The sequence below is a fragment of the Protobothrops mucrosquamatus genome, unplaced genomic scaffold, assembly GCF_001527695.2.
Source record: "Protobothrops mucrosquamatus isolate PMUCROS unplaced genomic scaffold, P.Mucros_1.0 scaffold_289, whole genome shotgun sequence".
Lineage (NCBI taxonomy): Eukaryota > Metazoa > Chordata > Lepidosauria > Squamata > Viperidae > Protobothrops > Protobothrops mucrosquamatus.
The window spans coordinates 530,799-553,832 of NW_015386365.1; the positions used below are offsets into that span (position 1 = coordinate 530,799).

The following is a 23,034-nucleotide window of genomic DNA, read 5'->3' on the forward strand; positions in this document are numbered from 1 at the left end:
TCAGCCGGAACGCAGCGGAACCGCGTTCCGGCACCTTTTTCCGGGCCGGCCGCACCGGAAATAGCCCCTCCCACACCGGAAATAGCCCCTCCCAAATTTTACTTGCATTCCTGTTCTCTAAAGGGGCGGTCCTAGGGTTTGATGAGGGCGTGGCCAGGTTTGAGTTCCGCCACCTTTTCTCCGAGAAAAAAAGCCCTGGGTAAAAGTGCAACTTTACGGGAGGGAATCAGCAAACAGTATTGCCTAAATCAAGCATTTAATGTGGACAAATAGTCTACAAAGCCATGATTTCCTGTGACCCTCAAACTCATTATTTTGGCCCCAAATTCAGCAATATAGTTGCTGAAAATCAACGACACATTTCCAGAGAAGACTATAGTGTAAGCTCCAACATAGGTCTTATATAATTAAAACAAAAGTCCAGAGAGGAAATAAGGCATATCAACCGTACCAACATGTGATGTGACCACAGATATTTGCATCATCAGATAACCTTTCCAACAGGAGGAGGAAAGCTGTTTAGTTCTTTATTATATTTATCAGTTAAGGTAAGACTTAAGAACATTAAAATGCAGTGCCACTATTGACAATGTTATCACTTTTTAAAAAAAAAAAAAGCTGATGGGACTGAAAGTGTTTGTCATTCTGAGAACAGTATCTCCTTGTATCAAAACCAAAACCTACAACTAAATAATGAACAAAACCTAAGGAAAGAATAACATAGAACACCAGGGTTTGGGAGAGACCTTGGAGGTCTTCTAGTCCAACTCCCTGCTGGAGCAGGAAACCTTATACCAGTGGTGGCGAACCTATGGCACGGGTGCCAGAGGCGGCACTCAGAGCCCTCTCTGTGGGCACGCATGCCGTCGCCCCAGTCATGCCTCCCCCCGTGGCCCCCTTCTCACCAGCAGACTCCCTGGAGGAGAATCACCCCTGGGTGCAGCCCACACAGAGCAGCGCAGCCAAGGACATAGCCGGGCAGCAGGGACACGACTCCGCCCTCACACCCCATAGTGTGCAGATGATGCTGCGGGGTATGAGCAGAGGGCGTGGCTGCCATGGTGCTGCAGGGCTGCCTTGGTGATCTGCTGCGGGCCATGGAGGCGGTGCATATCCCTGCGGGAGGGCGGGGCAGGGGGTGGGTGGGGGCAGAGCAGGCATGGTGGGAGGCGGAGCAGGCGGGGGGCGTTTTTTGGGCACTTAGTCTCTAAAAGGTTCGCCATCACTGCCTTATACCTTTCCTGACAAATGGTTGTGCAATCTCTTCTTAAAAACCTCCCACGTTGGAGCACCCACAACTTCTGGAGGCAAGTCATCCCACTGATTGTTTTCACTGTCAGGAAATTTCTTTTTAGAGTTGAGGGGAATGTATTCTGCGCGAGCTGCATTGGCTACCGGTGGCCTTCCGGGTGCGCTTCAAGGTGTTGGTTATTATCTTTAAAGCGCTCCATGGCACCGGACCTGGTTACCTTCGAGACCGCCTCCTGCCACAGATTACCCCCCACCGACCTGTACGCTCTCACAGAGTGGGTCTCCTCAGGGTACCATTGGCCAGGCAGTGCCGGCTGGCGACCCCAAGGGGGAGGGCCTTCTCTGTGGGAGCTCCCACCCTCTGGAACGAACTGCCCCCAGAGATCAGGGTGATCCCTGATCTCCCTTCCTTCCGCCGCGCCCTCAAGACGTGGTTGTTCCAGCAAGCGGGACTGGCCTAGGGGATTTTATAGGGGTTTTAATTACTTTTAATTGNTGGGATGGTTACAACTCCCAGTTGTAAACATTTAAACAATTAAGCATTTAAATGTATATAACATATCTGGTGTGGTCAGTGGCTGAAAAGATGCGTAGATTCAGGTTAAAAATGTTTTGTATAAAATCTATATGCTATTCTGATTCACTTTCTTGGAAGTAAAATGAGTCACTTGGCAATCCTATCCAGATTCCCTTCTTTTGATTCTTGGAAGTATTTTGGATGTTCAAACAGAACTTCTTGCACTGACCCTACCTTTCTTCTTTCCCTTCTTCAGTGTTTTCTCCTTAGCTGCTGACTTCAGCTTTGGAGACGGTGACGGTTTCTTTAGGGCTCCAGGTAACTGTGATTTTCTCTTCTGGTGGGGCTGAGTTCTTGCTTTCTCCTTTTGTGTTCGCCCATCAGATTTGGCTTGGGAACCCCGGCCTTTGGGATGCTGTGCTGTTGGCGGCTTTTTACCAGACTGTGTAGGAGTTGCTGAGCCATGAGTCAAAGATTTTCTATGAGATGCAGGCTTCTTCCGTTTCTGCCCAGAAGAAGCCGGGGGACGTTCTGTAGAACGGACAACTGTTTTGGAAGACTTGGTTGCAAGGCGCTCTTTGATCAGTTCAGGCACAGTCTCTGAGAAAATATGGTTTAAAAGGTCATAACTCACTTTAGCAGATTGACTACTTACAAATGCTGCCTTAAAGCAAGCAATACACCCCTCCCACATTTTTCCCTTATTCGCAAAAGTAGTGGAAGGTAAGATCATGTTTTCATTCAACCATAGGCATTATATTTGAAAGGTTGATCTGGGTAGCAGATTAAAGAAAAAGTATGAACTTATAAACATCTTTAAATGCCGTGCCCATATCTGTAGATATTTGGGGGTAAAAGTGTAACTTTACGGGAGGGAATCAGCAAACAGTATTGCCTAAATCAAGCATTTAATGTGGACAAATAGTCTACAAAGCCATGATTTCCTGTGACCCTCAAACTCATTATTTTGGCCCCAAATTCAGCAATATAGTTGCTGAAAATCAACGACACATTTCCAGAGAAGACTATAGTGTCCAACATAGGCCTTATATAATTAAAACAAAAGTCCAGAAAGGAAATAAGACATATCAACCGTACCAACATGTGATGTGACCACAGATATTTGCATCACCAGATAACCTTTCCAACAGGAGGAGGAAAGCTGTTTAGTTCTTTATTATATTTATCAGTTAAGGTAAGACTTAAGAACATTAAAATGCAGTGCCACTATTGACAATGTTATCACTTTAAAAAAAAAAAGCTGATGGGACTGAAAGTGTTTGTCATTCTGAGAACAATATCTCCTTGTATCAAAACCAAAACCTACAACTAAATAATGAACAAAACCTAAGGAAAGAATAACATAGGACACCAGGGCTTGGGAGAGACCTTGGAGGTCTTCTAGTCCAACTACCTGCTGGAGCAGGAAACGTTATACCAGTGGTGGTGAACCTATGGCATGGGTGCCAGAGGCGGCACTCAGAGCCCTCTCTGTGGGCACGTGTGCCGTCGCCCCAGTCCCGCCTCCCCCCGTGGCCCCCTTCTCACCAGCAGCCTCCCTGGAGGAGAATCACCCCTGGGTGCAGCCCACACGGAGCAGCGCAGCCAAGGACATAGCCAGGCAGCAGGGACATGACTCCGCCCTCACACCCCATAGTGTGCAGATAATGCTGCAGGGTGTGAGCAGAGGGCGTGGCTGCCATGGTGCTGCAGGGCTGCCTTGGTGATCTGCTGCGGGCCATGGAGGCGGTGCATATCCCTGAGGGAGGGCGGGGCAGGAGGCGGGTGGGGGCGGAGCAGGCATGGTGGGAGGCGGAGCAGGCGGGGGGGCGTTTTTTGGGCACTCAGTCTCTAAAAGGTTCGCCATCACTGCCTTATACCTTTCTTGACAAATGGTTGTGCAATCTCTTCTTAAAAACCTCCCACGTTGGAGCACCCACAACTTCTGGAGGCAAGTCATCCCACTGATTGTTTTCACTGTCAGGAAATTTCTTTTTAGAGTTAGGGGAATGTATTTAATTATTTAGATTCTCAAACTCAAAAGTTCCAGAAGTTACTCCAGTTCTGGTTTCCAGGAATTACTTGCAAAGATGTTCAGTTCCCTTTGCTTTGTTGGATCTGATTAGAGATCAGTAACTTTGCCCATCATCTCGGCTCTCCTCTGCCCTTTCCAGTGTTTTTTTTCCCATTTGGGAAGAAAAGCTGCATCTACCCTGAACTATTTTTCCTTACTTCCAATGATATATCTACCACAAATTAAGAAGCACTACCAAATCATGCTATCATGTTATCAGTAAATGAGCACACGAATCATTGACCAACTATATTGTCTGGACAAGGGATTATGTGAAAGAGATGGCAATAGAACAGAAACAATGTACAATTTCTTGCTGAAGAACTGACTTCTTGGGACCTGGAAAAAAGTGTTGAAAGCTGAACAAATCTTTCCTTTCAGTATGTCTGAATATTTGTACTATTACATAGTGAAAATAAACAGCAGAGCAAACCCAAATCTTATTGACTTACTTGCAGTTGGAACAAATGGGATCCGCTTGCTCTTTGTTTTCACTGGAACTGGCTTCTGTTTACATTTTCCTGGTGGAGCTCTCCTAAAACACAAATTGGATCACAAAAAAAATACATCTGGGCATCTCAATGTGGATAAAGAGTTTCGGTTTTTTTATCCTAGGAGGCTACCTAATTTTTGAGTAATTCAAAGGTGTGCAGTCGATGCAGATTTTTTTGGGATCTTTCCAAACAGGAAAATTATTAAATACAAAGAAGGTAATAACTGTATTCAATTAATTTAATGTAAATGCAAAAAAGACATTTTGTCGTTTTTGCTATTAAAGTTATTTTTATTCCTTTTGAATATGGGGACCAAAGGACAGTATCAAAAAAGTCAGGACATACCTAAAAAGGGTGGGCTTCAATAGTGCAGTTGCCATTTTGACCCTTTTCTAGATGCCCTGTCTTGAATCCTGATGTTAATCCTTTCCTTGACAGAATAATGGCTTTAATTAAGGATGTTTGTTAATATATTTTCTAATTAAAATGGACATTATTCCTCATTTACATAATCTGCCAATGAGATCATAGCTGCTTTTGTATATTTTCCATGCTCTGCTAATTAACTGTGACTTTAAACACAGACAGATAGATTAGCCAGAAGGAAGACAAACCATATTATAACAGTAACTATATTAATCCAGCCACAAAATGTATTAAGAGTTTGAAAATTGGGGGATTTTTTTTGTCAGAAAAAAATAGCTATAGGAAAAAAGGGAAGGTAGACCTGTGGCTGATATACCATATTAACATGATTGAAAAAGTTCCTGAGTAAAATAAACCTCCCTTGACATCTGCCTATTTTGAAAAAATAAGTGCCCCCAGAAGTGGCTAGAAAAGAGCTGTCATATGACATCTCACCACCAAAGAGTTGGTTTCCATAGTTACATTGCATAGTACTTTTTGACTATCATGATTAGCATCAGTGCTTTTTTTGAACAAAAAAAAGGTGGCAGAACTCACACACGTTATACAACCCGCCTTGCCTACCCTACAAGGTTCCATCCAAAAAAGATGCCGGAACTCCGTTCTGGGCGTTCTATGAGAAAAAAAGCCCTGGTTGGCACACATCTCTTAAAGGAAACCAGGCCTTGAGGCTAACCCTTGGCCTACATGGGATGATGAAAGGGATAAACCAACTTCTGAAGGATCACATCTCTCTCACTCACGTTTAAATCCTATATTTGGCCTCCTCGACATTATAGTAGCCCATACCTGTTATCATTTTATGTCCCAACTTTACTGAGAACATAAGAGAATACACTTATTATCAATTAAATGTACGGATATGTGCAACAGATGCCAATTGCATAGAATGGACAATGTTGATCCCTTCTTCTTTCAAAGGTTTTAGTCAAAAGGTTTTCACATACCCTAAAATACATGTATGCATACATACAATTCCTATCCAAACAACTCAAAGTTATGGCATATTTAAAAGCAAAATCAGTAGCTTCAACTATAGACTCAGCATGCTAGTTTTACTTTTGTACATACAGGTAGTCCTCTTTTAGTGACCAAAATTGTGACCAGCAACTCAGTTCATTAAGCAAGGTAGTCGCTAAGTGAAATCCTGGCTGGGTTTATTATTTTACTTCAGCTTTTCTTTGCTGTACAGATCCTCAAAGGCTGTAAATGTGAGGATTGGTTATAAAGTTAACGTTGTAACTGCAAATGTTCATTAAACAAGAATTGCCTGTAATCATCTGAAATCGATAGCTCAAATGCCAGTCCTGAAATTTCCTATTTCCCTTTTTCAAAGAATACTGTAAATTACATTTCCTACGTTCATTTTTTTCTATCCTTCCATAAAACTAGCAGCAGATAATTTTTTCTGCTTTTTTTTCCTGCTGCTGTTTTTCTTACTGCGGCTTGCTCTTGTGTAGAATATATCCAATGCTTTCACTTCAAGTCTATTCATGGAGTTTTCATGTTTGTCCTAGACTTGTTCCTCAGTTGCAGACAAATTCTACGGTAATCCTCCATTTTAAAATAAATACACGCCTAATTTACATGGAATGGAAAGATATATTTTTGCCTGCTTTCCATGCTGTCAATCCCGCAGAGTCTCCTGCAGGCCAACTTTCCTTGATGATCAGTTTTGCTTACCACAGCCTTCCCTAAACTGGCACTTGGTGAGATATGTTGGACTACAACTTGCTTCAGATGAAAATTAGAGTCCAACACATCTGGAGGGCATTGGCTGGGATAAAACTATCCTCTAAAATAAGAACAAGACAGAACAGAAAGAACTGGAAGAACATGATAGCTTCCAGTGATGAAAACAAGATGCACAGAGAGATGAACTAAACAGATTTTGGAGGACAGGCCCAGGCTTATCCCCTTGCCTCTTTTAAAGCACTGATTATTTGAACCATCATCATCATCATCATCATCATCATCATCATCATCATCATCATCATCATCATTATTATTATTATTATTATTATTATTATTATTACCATGTTAATGGGAATATAAACACTCCTCTGGATTGGTGGGAGGAGAGATGCCGAGTCAATTAATTCAGCCTTAAGTGCTTCTTTGAGACAACTAACCAACATCAAGAGTATGGGATGACTCATATGTCACACTAATATAATTTCTTTGCTTTTGGGTTAGAATGGACCAGGATGGTGAAAAAGCAGAACATGGAACATATATTGATATGACCTATAATTTTTAAATAGGGTGCTTTTTAAAATATTACAGATTTCACCACATACCCTCACACACATGAACTGATGCTCATTTGACTTCTGAGCAGAGAAAATAAAGCTTTTGTTGTGGGGCTATATACAAATGATTTGTTCAGGCCCTGTAAACAAGCTGTTTTTGAGATCATTGAAACAATCTTTCAGGTTGTTAGAACATAAATTAGAGTTTATAACTAAATGCATTTCATCTCTTTCAACATTTTCAGTCTTAAATGGCTTTTTCTGACAGGTTTTGTTTTACAGAGAAGCAGCTGTAGTAACAGGAAGCTTCAATGCGGGACTAATACAGACGGTGCTCTCTAATCTAGTGTTTCTCAACCTTGGCCATTTTAAGACGTGTGGACTCCAACTCCCAGAATTTCCCAGCCAGCTGCTGAAGCCCACACATCTTTAATGAGAAATACTGTATGGCTTTAATCTCTTCCATTCCCTACTCCGTGAGGGGAGAAAAGGCTTTCCCAGCTGCAAAGGAAAAAAAAATACAAATAAAAGTTGTGCACTCCTTCATTAAGAAAAAAAGAGTAACTTATCAATAATGTAAATTAATCCATGGATATCATTCATGAAACTGAAGTCAGATGGATTCATCAGAGTGTCTATGCAATTACAGATGCTTTCTTTCTTCTTTTTTCTTTTACAGTAGCTCAAGAAAAAAGTTTCAACATCTTGGAAGAGGTACCAACCTTGCTGGATCCACAAATTTGTAAATAGAGCCACGTGGCGCATAGGCACTTGGATAAGATGTAGCCATAAAATAAAGTTCACCTGGAGAAAACAGAAGGAAGGATGTGTAACGGGACTATTTTGGACAAGACTGAATTGGTTGTTAGGATGTAATTTCTCCTTTGGCTGGCTCATGTTATAGGTCACATCAAGGCTGAAGGTAGCTGAGTACTATAGCCATCCAGTCTGTGTTTCTTTCCAACTCCTGTTCTTGCAATTTCTGGCAGATATAAAGCTGGAAGGTTTTAGGTTATTGGTAAGAGAATAAATATAGTTGATTTGGCTTTATTGATTGCTAGTTGACCATGTCTGCCCACCTCTACTTTAAAACAAGCAAGAACAATGCTCTATTTTGTATAGAACTATGCAGCATGAATGACCAGACATTTCTCTTGGCATCTGCTCCTCACTTTAAATTTTTAAAGATATTTTTAATTTTAAAAGCATATTTTAATGGTAAAGTGGCTTACAGTATCAGCCTCAAGTGTAATTTTTGGTTCTAGGTTGAGCTATGTGCCTCACATTAGCCCACAGGCATCCTTAGGAAGTAAATTAGATGGCAGCTGATGCTCAGGACTTTGGGACTATGTCTATTTGATGGGAGACAATATATAGGTAAATTAACATATTAAAAATATATCTGTGAGACCCAAAGACTTGGCAGGAGCAACCTAACAGGTTGCATTCTGATAAATGGTTTTTGAGGACTGGTCATAATAGTAATTTTGCAAATATTTCTGCAATAGCCATTTTGTGAGAGCATCCACAGCAACCTCTAAACCTTTTAAGCATGTCCATCTATTCAAAAATGTTGTCTGTGATCAAAGACATGCTTTGGAAAGTTGCCACAAATGCAGAACAAGTTTAATTAGTTACGTAATTACACATACATGCAGTGGATACAATATGTGTAGACTGCCCCAAACAATTAAAACATCTTGGCAGTAAACAAAGCAAGAATAAAACAGAAAGCATGGTAAATAAAAATCAAATGAAAAGATGCATACATACCCAATAAATTCAAGCCAAAGGTTTAGTAAAATAATACTTTTTTAACTCCTTTGTGAAATCTGCTCCAGAGCATGGACATTATTATAGAAAAGGCCTATCCTCTATCTTCCACCCATAAATCTGTCATGGCAGGTAAGATTCCCAGCAGATCATCTCTATGGCTTCAGACCAGATGGCAGATTCAGTTTTGGCAAGACAGTGACTGAGGTATCCCTGTACTAATCATATACTTCTTTGATTTGGAAAATAAGATTTAAGAAACAGATTACCTGCTTCATCCTCTGCAAAAGAGATTATAAATTTGCTGTAGGAACTAATGAGCCCTGGAAAAGCACAGGCTTTCATGCTACCAATGCAAATATCTTGTTTCTTCCATGTATTTGTTCTCTCATCTTCCCGCAAAGCCATAAGTCGACTGAATGGGGAAAGAAAGTTAAACCTTATTTTTATTTTGCAATCCCATGATAGTTTGAAGTTTTAAAAAATAATGGTGGTACATGCAATATCTACAAAACGAGGGTCCCTTCTTAATTCAAGCAGAAATGAATTTAAACCTTGGTGATCCTGAGCCACACACCCTACTGCATTCACTTAGGAAAGGCCATAGGCCTGTGTTGGAGCATCTGCTTCCATGTAAAAAATCCCAGATTCAACCCCCAGCCTCTCTAAAAAAATCCCCAAAAGGTCTTTAAAACTTTCATCTAAAAGCTTAAACTAGAACTTCAGTGTAACAAAACTGAATTACAAGGATCAATATTGTGACTCAACTTAAATCACTTCCTATATTTCTCTATTACCCAGCATAGGGATTGTACAAAAGGTTATTCTTGTTATTAGCTTAATGATCACCATTTTGCTTCTGCAAACTGTGCTTGCGTTAGGGACACCATTTTGTGAAGGCAGGAAGATCACGTATACAGACCCAGAGACGGGAAAGAGCAGGAAAGTAATGAAAGATGATTGGTCAACATTCTGTGTGCCAACAAGTGTCACCTTGTGATTGGTTGTTATCTGTATATAGATAGAGGTGCCTAACTGACCACTGTGTGGCACTTCTGGATGCAGCTCCCAGTGTTTCAGACAGTGTTCCACCCAGCAACTACTATTGGCCAAATAAAGTTCTGTTTGACCTGGAAGCCTCCACTTGAATCTCCTGATTTGCCCCCTCAAGTTCTGACCCTTACACCAGAAATAGGGAGTTTGTGACCCTTCAGATGCTATTAGAGAATACTCCCATTATCCTTGACTACTGAACATACTAATTAGATATGATGTGAATTAGATGTGATGGGCAATAAGTTGCCATCTATTGCTCTATTCCATTTAAGTAACTTCTATATATTTTCCCTATCAGAACTGACTCTATGATATAGATTTTTAGATGTAGATCCATGATTTTGTACCCGTGGGAAGGACATTCATTTTCTGATGATTCTCTCTGTCTTGAAGGAATGGTTACCTGAATGTCTGCAACTGAGACATAGCACTGCCTGATGAGAACTGTCAAAAACTAGGTGATAAAACTTTATGTACACAGTGACAGCAGTTAGAATTGGAAGAAGACCTTTAGAAAGATGATGTTGAACTTCTCTACCATGGTCACTTCCTGTACTTTGATGTTTTGCTAGCCACTGGCTTTTACCTAATGGTAACTATCTTCAGATATATAATCCCAGATACATATTTGGGCTGAATGTGCTAAAGACCTATAGCTTGGACAGCCATCTTTTCAGACTGTCTGTAATGGATAGCCATAGTTTGAAGTAAATGCTGATAAAGAACCGCTTGAAATTTGATGGGAATTGCAGAATTTAATAAGCATAATTATCTCACCTCAACAGTGAGATAGATGTTATATACATTTAATTGATAAATAAATAATTTTCATAATGGGCAACACTGAGAACAGTCAAAAAGAAACAAATGTTTTGCATACTCAGGCAAGATAAACAGAATTTTATCTGATCATAAAGTTTATTTGTGACCAATAAACTTTGTCCTTCTTCATGTATTACACATGTTAGTGTATTTAAAAGTAAAAGGAAATAACTGTCCTCCTTACCCATTCATAAAGTCACCAAAAATGTAAAGGCCATTGAGGTTTGGAGACTCACACCCTTGATAAACATATCCACCAGTGACTGATTTTCCTACAGAACGTCCATAAGAAAATATTGGAAGTACATCCTCTGTTAAAAAAAAAAAATAGAAGTTACTCAACTGAAATTGTCTGATGATCTAAAAAGAAGCAAACAAATGTACAACAACAACAACAACAACAACAACAACAACAGCAATAATAATAATAATAATAATAATAATAATAATAATAATAATAATAATAATAATAATAATAATAATAATAATAATAAAAAAGTTGGAAGGGACCTTGGAGGTCTTCTAGTCGAACCCCCTGCTCTGGCAGGAAACCCTATACCATTTCAGACAAATGGTGTCCAGTCTTTTCTTAAGAACCGCCAGTGTTGGAGCATTCACAACTTCTGGAGGCAGGTTATTCCACTGATTAATTGTTCTAACTGTCAGGAAATTTCTCCTTAGTTCTAGGTTGCTTCTCTCTTTGATTAGTTTCCATCCATTGCTTCTTGTGCTGCCTTCATGTGCTTTGGAGAATAGCTTGACTCCCTCTTCTTTGTGGCAGCCCCTGAGATATTGGAACTCTGCTATCATGTCACCCCTCGTCCTTCTCTTCATTAAACTAGACATACCCAATTCCAGCAACCGTTCCTTATATGTTTTAGCCTCCAGTCCCCTAATCATCTTTGTTGCTCTTATCTGCACTCATTCTAGAGTCCCAACATCTTTTTTACATTGTGGTGACCAAAACTGGATGCAGTATTCCAAGTATGGCCTTACCAAGGCATTGTAAAGTGGTATTAACACTTCACGTGATCTTGATTCTATCCCTCTGTTAAAGCAGCCTAGCACTGTGTTGGCTTTTTTGACAGCTACAGCACACTGCTGGCTCATATTTAAGTGATTGTCCACTAGGACTTCAAAATCACTCTCACAGTTACTACTATTGAGCAAGGTACCACCTATACTATACCTGTGCATTTGGTTATTCTTGCTTAAATGTAGAACCTTACTTTTTTTCTCCATTGAATTTCATTTTGTTAGATAGTGCCCAATGTTCACGTCTGTCAAGATCCTTCTGTATCTTGATCAAGAGCAATGTCAGTGTTAACCTCTGATTAGTATCTACTAATAAGAATCTAAATTTCCATTGGGTCAATCCTTAAATAGCTAAACCAGCACCACTTCTGCAGAGGAGGATGAACCTCAAGATTTATAGCTATACAAAACAAATCCAAGTTAAGAAAGGTTTATTGGGAGAATAGTATCTCAGAAACAGGGCAGTGGTCCTTTCAGGGTACACAATTAATAGTAGCGTAGAGCAGGGGTCCCCAATCCCCGGTCTGTGGACCAGTACTGGGCCGTGGCATGCCAGCAACAGGTCTGCACAAACAAGGAAAGCCCCATCCACAGGATGCAGGCAGCACACAAAACCACATCCCCTCCATTCCACGGAAAAACCTCTCTCCATGTAACCAGTCCTTGGTGCCCAAAAGGTTGGGAACCTCTGGCATAGAGCACCATTTCTCTGAGCAGTAAGCATGCATACAGGTATTGTTTTCTACTATGTGTTGCTCGGAGAAAATTTATTTGCCTGATATTATTCTTGATTAAGTACACTAAGTGTTCTTAATGCACTTGTCATTCGACCCAACTATAACTGCAACATAGTATGTAAACAGTCTTACAAGGAATAGGCCTGTCCAAATATCTATTTAAAGATTATTTGTTTGCTCATTTATTTTAAGAGATAAACAAAACGTTAAAATGTTTATAGGCAGGGCTTTCTACTTGATTGACATATATAGAAGTAACACACTCATTTAGAAACTCAGGAAAGATCTTAGCTGCAGTGTTTGCAGAGAAAGTCTATGGAAGGCCAAATCCCCAAACCAACATATGGTTACAAGCTGCATGATCCACCTTTTGGTAGAGAGGCGGAACTGGTGACACAACTCCACAACACATTTTGCCATTTTGAGAAAAACATCCTGAGGATGCCTGCATCTCTTAGGAAATGGATGGCTTAATGTAGACTTTTGATCTGACAGACTCTGTGCTCCATGCCAGTTTTTTTAGCAACACATAAACATGCTAAGTAGGTTTTTTTTTATGATTTGGAGAACACATAGTGGGTGGGAACCCACTTCCTAATATTCTAGTGCTATATCTTGCATTCTATGAGTCTTTGTGCCAAGCAAATACTGGCAAGTCTTTGGGATATCACTACTTGTTATTTGGACCAGGCTGGCAGAAATAGGGTCATGCATTGGTGAAGGTTAGCCTTTTCTGCAACACTTTTAAATGTAGGTAGTGCCATGATTGCTTATGTGGAGTTACGTATGTGTATTTTTGATTAGTTATTCTTTTGTCTGTTTTCAGCAATAGGTTGAGCCTTGCCTTCATTTTCTTCTAAGAAAACAGCAGCGTGTAAGAAGCAGGCAAGGGGAGGAGGGCTGTAAAATACTGAAAGCAGCTTCACACATCCCTTTTGTATGCGTATTGTGATGTTACATGCATGCATGAAAAGGGTTTCATGCCATAACACTGCTTTTATTGTTTTAATGACAGTAGTAAGTTGCTATAGATGCCTACACATTGGTGTTCATCTTATTAGAAGCCTTGAGATGTTGTAATAGAATAGAATATCTTTATTGTCATTGTGTAACTCACAAGGAAATTAATACTTACCTAATGAGGAAGTTTGACACAGTTTTGTGTCATAGCACTCAAATCCTTCCTTGGCTCTCCAACCATAGTTCCCTCCTTTAATAATTATATCCACTTCTTCAAATCTGTTCTGGCCGACGTCTCCACAGAAAATTCGTCCCTTTCCCTTCTGACTGAGTGGATCTCCACGATCCACAGAGCAGCGCCACATGTTCCTCACACCATATGCATAGACTTCAGGGCGAGCTTTGGGATCCGAGGAAAATGGATTGTCATTGGGAATGCGGTAGGGCTTCCCCTGGGGACCTCTTCCATCCACATCAATCCGTAAAACTTTCCCTAACAAGCTACTCCTAAAAAAAAACCAAGACGTAAAAAGGCACTGTTAAAGGCATGGACAAACAACTTAAGTCTACAAAAAGTTAAAAATGGATAAGCAGTTTGGTTTGGTTTAAACTGCTATAGATGAAATAATATAATGTACTACTCAGCAAATAATACAGTAATTGTGAAGAGTAGTTGTCAATAGAGATTTATCCTGGTTTGGGAAGCAGAGAAAATCTTGGTTTATTTTTTATTTCATCATGGAACTCCTCAACTCCTGAATGAAATCTTAAGCCAAGGCTTGATCTCCACATACAGAATACTAATATTTACAATATACTATTTGAATGTGAGCAGTATATTAAGAAATCTAATTGGTTTGTCTGTTTGCTTACCATGCATTGAATATATGTTCTGATAAATATTTTTCACTGTTATAGGGGACTATTGGCATATGCCAGTAACTTTATTTAATAGCTTATATTAATAAATTGCAGAATTATTTGAAAGGCGCACACCTGCCATTTTATCAATAACATTTAAAACAGTTTTATTAAATAGTTTTAAAAACTGATAGAAAGATTTTTTTCCCCTTTGGTTCAATTATATCTGATTTTTGGAGACTGCCTGAACAGACTGCCCCTGAAGTTTTCTTGGCAAAGTTTTTTAGAAGTGTTTTGCTATTGCCTCCTTCCTAGGGCTGAGAGAAAGTGACTGGCCCAAGGTCATGCAGCTGGCTTTGTGCCCAAGGCAGGACTAGAATTCACAGTCTCCCAGTTTTTAACCTGATGGGTTAACTAATGCACCAAACTGGCTCTCAATATTAAAAGTAAAGTTCAATAAAAATTAATTTACAATAATTGCAATAATTAACTTTATTGAACTGTTTATATTAACAAACTTCCCATATAACCATTCACATTTAAATGCAATCAAAGGTGAATATATTTACTTGTTTTGAGCATTTCCAAATTTACCAAAAGGGTCCCCAGCTTTCCCTCCATCTCCAGTAAACAGATACAAGTAACCATCTAGTCCAAACAGGATCGCTCCGCCATTATGATTTGCAGCTGGTTGTTCAATCTCTAAGAGATTCCTAAAGAAGAAAAGAGAAACAATATGCAAGGGGAAGAAGAAAAAACAGATAAAGTTGGATGCCTTGGATGACTTTCAAGGATTCTTTGCAAGTAGATTATTTATTCAAGGATTAACTACAACAGCTTATCAACTTAGTGCTTTTGTTTAACTTTTCTTACACTAAACAAAGAAAGGATATTAGCATTCTTTTGCTGATCAGAGGCACATAATAAAACCTGGGTCAGGACACAATGTCTATCAGCATCTATGCTTCCATGATTGTAGACAGATTGTAATTTTCAAGAAAAGTATTATTGTTTTTTTATATATTTTGAATCCAAACTGTTAGTCTGCACAACTCTGGATGCAATAGCAGCCTTGCTGCTGCTTCTGGAGTATGATTGAAGCTCTGAATGGTCTTCTGCATAAGCCATTATTATCTCAGAATGGATTCATGACTCTCCCTGTCTTTTGAAAAGGGAATATTCAAGCATGGTTTCAGGGTTAAAAATAACATGGTCTCATGAACCTTTTTTTTAGGACCTCTCTGTGCCTTCATGAATGGCCCTAGTTTTGAATACGACATTGGTTGATCAGCTTCTAAATCAGGATCCTAAAACATCTGTTATGCCATACCTCAGCAAAAACAACAGAAAAGCCTGTTTATCGACCAGAGTTTTAGTTAGATTCAGAGTCACAAACAGTTAAAAACCACTGCTCTGAAATGATGTGGGCTAAAGAGTGATGTGCACCATAGATAGATGTGTTCTTGGCTTAATACCACAATGTTACTTCTCTTGCTTAGCAGCAGAAAAATAGATGACATGCATAATCACTTTGTATAAGTGGTTCTTAATTTGATTTATTTATTTTGAAATGGGTTATCCATGGTCTTAGTATTCTGTTTTGGTCTATCCTGTCTTATAAGATTTTATGTAAATGAAATGAGCAAATATGTCCTCCAGACCTGGAAGAAAGCAAGTTGAGGAAAGGCGTTATTACCTTTCTGTGGTTACATCCGCCTTGTTGACATCCGATGTGGAGACCATCAGTTCACTAATCCTGATTTTTTCCACTTTTTTCTTGTCCTGGTAGGAATAATAGATGTAGAATTTCCCATTTTCTCTGTATTGGGGATGGAAAGCCATCCCAAGGAAGCCCCTCTCATCCCCAACCCAGGGGGTAGTCAGCACCAATTGCTTAATGTCTAGAAAAGGTTCTTCTAATCTACTTCCATCTGGGAGGTAAACCCACACAAGGCCCACTTGTTCAGCTGCAAACATTCGATGGCTATTGTCATTGGCATGCACCATGAGCACTGGATTCCTTAGCCCATTGGCCACTTCTTTGAGGCACAGTTGAAGGCAACCTTTCTTGTCTGCCACCACAGCGCCCAAGTTATCATTTAGGTCAGTGTTCTTCAGTACATCAGGGAAGCAATAGTCTTTGTCCTGAATGTTTAAGATGTTGCAGAAATGGGTCCTGTTCTTCTCACACCATTTTTGAATGTGCCTGTCATCTGTAAGCAGTGTGATTGCCGAACGGCAATAGAGATGGAATTCTGAGCAGTAGTCAAAACAAAGGCCAGGGAGGTTTCGAAGGGGCGTCTGGGGGTTCTCGGCATCATAGAGATGGGCTGCATAGGGCGAGCATTCCTGTTAAAGATTAAAACATTGCGTTATTCTCTGAAATGCTATGGAATGGATTGTGACTGTTTGCATCTGCTCAATCGTTTGAATCTGCTTAACTCAAATGTGAATAAATAGTTATAAAGACATTTCATATCGGCAGAGCTTCATGTTCTTAAGGAACACAAACATCTAAACATATTTCTAATTTTTTCCTGCAGAATGGAGGAATAAATAATAAATTGGATCCAACACAGTAGACTAGTCATTAACCCATTGATTGCAATGTGGGTGATTAAATCTGGACTTCCCTGTTGTGCATACAGATTAAGAATGTGTTATTTGAGTCCAGTACTTATATTCAGCAGACAGTCAAACATCAGGTGCTGAGCAATATTGCAGGTGTGTGTGTGTGAAGGGAAGGAGATAACGTGAGGAAATATTGATTGCTTGGAAAGCATTTGTTACCATAGCTTAAAATATTAAGATAATGATTTGAAGAGAAAGGTTAAAATAAAAACAACTATGCTATATTTATCCTAGGTAGGCTAGAAGTGGAAAAAAATTAAATTAAATTAAATTTGGACCTCTAATGTGGGCACAGTACCTGAGGTTTCCAGAAAAAGTCATGTATTATTTGAAGAGTTGGGGGCAAATAAATTGTGGTTGCATTTACCTCACATATTTTATATTTTCACAATCCTTTTTGAAATTACCTAAAAACCATCTTATTAAAGTCAAGCTTTTATTCCAATTTACCATGTTTAAATTGTGATTTGTGGTAGCAGTGCCCTTTCCCATCCACCGCTATCTGATATCTTTAATGGGAAATGTCAGCAGCATTTTCCATGCAAAGCAAATTATCTGGGTTCCTGAAGAGATTGGGCTGAGACAACAAATGAGCAATCAAGGTCAGCAGTGTGATTCAGGCCTGAGCCAAGAGCTCTAAGAAAGCTTTTTACCCTAAACATTTTCAAATTATACAGATCAGGCAAATGCCCGATCTGTAGAGAAGGTTGGTGGGTACGGGTCTTCCATTCTTTTAAATCATGTTACTTGTAGGATAATACACACAATTTGAAAATTTTAAATAAATGAAACCTACAAAGTTGCTACTTAATTAAAAAAAATGTAACTGAACAAATTAATACCCATTTTGCCACAATTCCCTTAGGTTTATGATCTATTGCTTAAACTCCAAATCTTGTCCCTGCTTTGTTTCTATATCAAAGAATACAAGTAACATCCACTGTGACTAAGTATGCCTAAAGTTAAGACAATTCATTGGGTTCACATAAGAATTAAATTTCCTTAACAATAAAAAAAAAAACTCAGCCCCTCTGCTTCTTTTCATTTTTCCATGTGAGATGGTAATCGAAGGGGTGTTCTGATTGCTATTCTTATTTTCCCTCAACAAGAACTGGGCATATGAAAAATTCATTCCCACATTGTCCACTGTATAATGATTCCATTTGCTCATTTGAAAAAGTTGCTTCCACTACATAATCTTTAATTTAGAATTAGTGGTCACCAGTGTGTAAATGCTACAGTAATTCTAGATCAGAGGTCCCCAACCTTTTGGGTACCAGGGACCAGTTCCATGGAGAGAGGTTTTTCCGCGGACCAGAGGGAGCGTGGTTTTGTGTGCTGCCTGCATCCCGCGGATGGGCCTTTGTTTCTTTGTGCGGACCATTTGCTGGCATGCTACAGCCCAGTACTGGTCCATAGATCAGGGGTTGGGGACCCCTGTTCTAGATAGCTGCTGTAAAACACTTTCTGCTTGTGTGAGCATCTATTTATCTTCCTTCCTTTCTTTCTTCCTAAGAGCCACTTATATTAGATGATACAGATGGTGTTTAAGTATGCTGTATCTTATTCCTTTCCTACAAAAGAATGTCTTCAAATTAGATTCCCACATAGCTGCAGATTTTTTTAATCAATCAAAACTTTAGAGAATAATCCTAATCTGTTGGTTGGAATTCAGAATGAACAAAAATATTCACCCTTGCTTATGCAGAAATGTTCTGCTGAAGGGCTAGGAGAATTGCTTTTATACATGTTGATCTGCTGGTGGTGATGTTTCTGCCAGTAGGACCCCAACCAGGGTTTTTCAAGCATATACGAAGGTAGATCAGAGAAATCCTTGGATGAAATTTCAGGACTGGACTCTCCAAGTATTCCAGTCTGAAGCTAACCCCAGTTAATTTTCCATTCTTGAATTCAAGAGTCAGATAGAATTTCAAAGATGCAAAACTCTCTTGTGGATCATCTTCCATTTTACTCTCATTCACTTCACTCAAGAAGGATTTAAAACAGAATACTATGATCTTTGGGGTTTCTATTTGAGAAAAAAGATTAAAAATCATTTTTTCTTGCAGAAGTTAATGACAATTTTGTTTATTAATTTGTATAACCCTTCAGAATGCATTAGTCTGCAGCTTTCAGGAACTGTAGTGACTGGCTGGAAATTTGGGGGGTTGACTTAAAGTCCAACAGATTTGGAGCTGCCTAATTAGAAAGGGCTGCTGTGCCAAGACATAACAAGCATGATAAAAAGTCCAAAATGACATGATTCACAGCACAACCATGAATAAGGCTGCTTAGACTACTGACATCAGAGTTTTGTATTAGGAAAATGAATCAAGGATTCCAACAGTGACATAATTAAAATGTATTTTATTTAAAGTGCAGATTTTTAATGCAAACTCATCAGCTGTAAGATGTTATTAATGAAACTTGGGCAATAGGATTTAGCTTAATCCTTTTCTCTCCAACTGTGGCTGCTTAGAACATTTCTCTTCTTGGTCTGCACTGAGATGAAAACTACTATGTGATCCATTTTCTGTGTGTTAAAAAAAAGGGGGAGTTCCTGCCCTTTGGAATAATTTATCCCCTGAGATCAGCTCCCATCCTTCTGACCTTCCACAAGGTCAGACCTGGCTGTTCCAGATGGCTCCGGAACAGCCATGGGGGGGGAGTATCACACTGGAGGTGGTTGATTAATTAAGAGCCAATTCCACCTCCCCCCACCCTCCGTTCCTCCGCTCCCAGATCTTGTAACTGTGATTTTACTTTGTTTGCATTTTCATTTGATCTCTGATGATTTTACTGATTTTATGCCATGAGCCACCTAGAGTCGCTTTGAAATGAGATAGATGGCAAATAAATTTAATAAATAAATAATAAATGCATTTATACATTAATTGCAAAATTGCATTGAGAATCACAATAACTTAGGGTTCAGCAGTTGTACGATTGCGTTCAAAATGGAATCCTGAAAACAATTCTATACTGACTTAACAACATTAGGACATACCCAACATGTATAGGTCATTGATGAAGGAATGGCAAGCCGGAAGAATGTTTTTTGTTTTGCTTTTTTGTTTTTGTTTTTTGTTGTGTTTTTGCTGCTCAGTGCTGGCATATGGTAAATTACAACCACTTGGCTTCAGTCAGAAGAAACCCCTTCCTACCCATAAATCAATGAATACTGTAGGCAGGAGGCCAGGAAGGTTCCATGGGACAGTCATTGTTCTCGTCACACCAGTGGAATGGCTATTTTGGCAAGGCAAAGAGCAGGCTGGGAGACAGGGAAAGGTGGGGAGGGAGCAGAGTGGAAGGTGGCTGTTCCAACAGTTGTTCTAAAGCAGGGTTGGGGAACCTTGGCTCTTTTATGACTTGTTGGCTCAGGAATTCTGGGAGTTGAAGTTCACAAGTCATAAAAGAGCCAAGGTTCCCCACCCCTGTTCTAGAGGCATGAATCCAGCTGTTTGATCTAAGACTGTCTTCAGGAGCATAGCTATTGCTGGTCATTAAGAGTGCAGTCTAAACACTCCCTTTATAGCAACCAGAAACCTAAATACTAAGGTCTGTGGGTTGATTTGATTCATTTGCCAAGTGCCTACCTCAGGCTGCATTTGAAAAGCCACAAAAAGGTCTTTTGGCTTTGAACATGAAATAATCACCTTAATCCTTTAACGGAATGCAATATTTATTTTTTATTTCATCACCAGGATATGCCATTCCATAATCTTCTTCCTGAACTCACAGCTGTCTTGCAGGGGAGGCTTAAGCTTGACAGACAGGCCAATTATGCAAGAGGTGATTATATCATTCTTCTTTAAACTGATTTGAGAACATTTTTGCTTCTGGTAGAGTGCTTTATATAGATAGAGATATATAATTTATCATACTGCTGCCAATGTCCAAACAGGCTTATCCCAAATTTGAAAAATCTGTTTATCAGGGAATAAAATGATATTAGTGTTCAATCATAAGCACTGGTTTTCTTTTCAAGCTGCCTTTACATTTTTGGAGAGAAGAGAAGAGCAAATGTACATTACTCTCTCCAGCTGCAGTTTTTTTACTTGGAACTGTGAATTCATCAGAAGGCAAATTTCTACCCTTGAGTCATCCTTAAATTATTGGCTTAGTCGTGTAACAGAATCTTTCAATTATAATATGGTTAGCATCTATCTATCTATCTATCTATCTATCTATCTATCTATCTATCTATCTATCTATCTATCTATCTATCTATCTATCTATCTATCCATCCATCCATCCATCCATCCATCCATCCATCCATCCATCCATCCATCTATCTATCTATCTATCTATCTATCTATCTATCTATCTATCTATCCATCTATCTAAATTATATAGTTGTCCATCTCACAAACAAGTTATTCTGGGAGATATACAACAAAACTAACACAATAATTTCCATGCAAAGCAAATTTGCAGAATTTATGCTCATTCAATAGGCTCACCCTACTTACAGCAGAAAAATGCTCCTGGGAACCTTAAATGCAAATTCTTAAATTACCATTCCCACCATTTCTCAGAAAAGCCAAAACAGCTGACAATCATATCCATCATAAGGGCACATGAGGAAGATGAAGCTACTCACCAACACCTTACCTGGCACAAGATATCTTTGATGAATCCTCCACATAGTTTTTGGGCTTGGGGATCAACATAATCCATGATGTCCCAGTATTTGGCAGCAATATGGTTGTCCTTCTCTTGCTCGCAACAGCCAAATGTTTCATAGGCAGAGCAAAACTCCAGATGGAAAGGAGGCTGGAAAGGAGGACCATAATCCAGGCACTGGGGATGTCCCAGGAGAACTGCAGCATGGTGCAAAAGGAGTATGGAGATGCAAACGAGGAAATAAGATGCATGGAGAGAAATCCTCGAACTGTGGAGGCTTAAAGTAGTTTTCTCCCGTGGAGGTTTTCTGGGGTCATGTGAATATGATATGTGTCCAGCTGGATAATTGGGTTTATTCATCTTCTAAGCTGTGATACATCGGCATGGAGCTCAATGTTTGCTCAGGTTTGCTTCCAGGCATGCAGGCGCACACATCTACCCTAATCCCTCCCTGTCTCATTAAGTTTGCTAATAGTGAGCTGAGAAGCAACTTTCCAAGTCCGCCTCCTTGCAGTTCCACGCCCCCCTCCTTCCTTTTTCACGAAGTTATCTGCTCCCTTGAAAACCATAGATTTCATTCAAGAACACATCCAGACTGAGATCGATAAGAGGCAGATAGGCAGACAGACCGAAGAATGACAGCCACTGCAACCGTACAGGGATGTCTGGTCTATGGTTACAAGGCGGGGGGGGGGGAGGATCTGTTTTTTCCAGTTCCAAATGATTCCCAAACTTCAGCCAAATAGCTGAGAATGAAGATGAATCATGTCCATCAGTTACATTCCCATTCCAATTTATTTCAGCTTAGTCAGACTGAATTATAAAGAAACATGATTCCCCCTCCACATCTGACCCTAAGCATGTTGAAACAAAAATAGGATTTTTAATCACTTGTAAAGGAATTGCTTCTCACTGCAACAATTTTGGATTGATAAAATATATTTCAACCTCAAAATAATATATTTTAAATGATTGAGAGAAACAGACTTCACACACACACACACACACACATACACACATATGCTATATGTATGCTAGAGATGCTCGCCAAGCAAAGGGACCACAGGATTTTTTTTCTGCTGAGCTATGGCATCACACGAACAGAAGGTCATATGTTCCCTACTGACCTAGCCATATCTGGGTTTTGTCTGATTTTAGAAAACTGTTGACTCTGGAAAAACTGATTGCACTATATCTTCTGTATATAAAGTGCTCTGCTCCTGAGCTCTGCTCCTGTCTAAATTAGCAGTTCAAGAATTCTGTATATGGCAGACTGAAATTTTATCTAATTTCTGGTTGCTGTGAGAAGGTGCCAGACTGAGTCTGATCTCAAATTAAGTAATTAACTGGCAGCTAATTACTCTTCCCCAAAAAGATTTAAACCAGTTATTAATCTTCTGTCCTTTTTATTTCATCAACTTTTTACTCTGCTTTATTAGATAGTACTGTACTTGCTATATTTTACTTTACTTTTTTGCCCTTGGGCCTAAATACTGTGTACTATTTTTGTTGTTACTTA

General features: G+C 39.5%; 1 protein-coding gene across 1 annotated transcript; it reads right to left on the bottom strand.

Annotated features, from left to right (window-relative positions):
- Positions 1 to 1,760: 1,760 nt before the first annotated feature.
- HHIPL2 (HHIP like 2) lies at positions 1,761 to 21,875 on the bottom strand. The gene is made up of 9 exons (XM_015831930.2): positions 21,504 to 21,875; positions 15,955 to 16,607; positions 14,828 to 14,971; positions 13,573 to 13,904; positions 10,850 to 10,976; positions 9,057 to 9,202; positions 7,737 to 7,818; positions 4,295 to 4,377; positions 1,761 to 2,368 (listed from the first exon to the last, which is right to left on the bottom strand). The coding sequence occupies exons 1-9, from the start codon at positions 21,873 to 21,875 to the stop codon at positions 1,974 to 1,976; spliced, it is 2,334 nt and encodes a 777-aa protein (XP_015687416.1). The 3' UTR covers positions 1,761 to 1,973.
- Positions 21,876 to 23,034: the final 1,159 nt, after the last annotated feature.

What these genes read in the sequence shown, in the direction of transcription:
- HHIPL2 (XM_015831930.2), bottom strand. Translation starts at nt 21,875, where the DNA reads ATGAATAAACCCAATTATCCAGCTGGACACATATCATATTCACATGAC. An exon ending in TTTGGTGACTTTATGAATGG is followed by an intron (nt 9,203 to 10,849) that starts GTAAGGAGGACA and finishes TTCCCCATTCAG; the next exon opens with TCGACTTATGGCTTTGCGGG. An exon ending in TTTTGCAGAGGATGAAGCAG is followed by an intron (nt 7,819 to 9,056) that starts GTAATCTGTTTC and finishes TGTTTTCTCCAG; the next exon opens with GTGAACTTTATTTTATGGCT.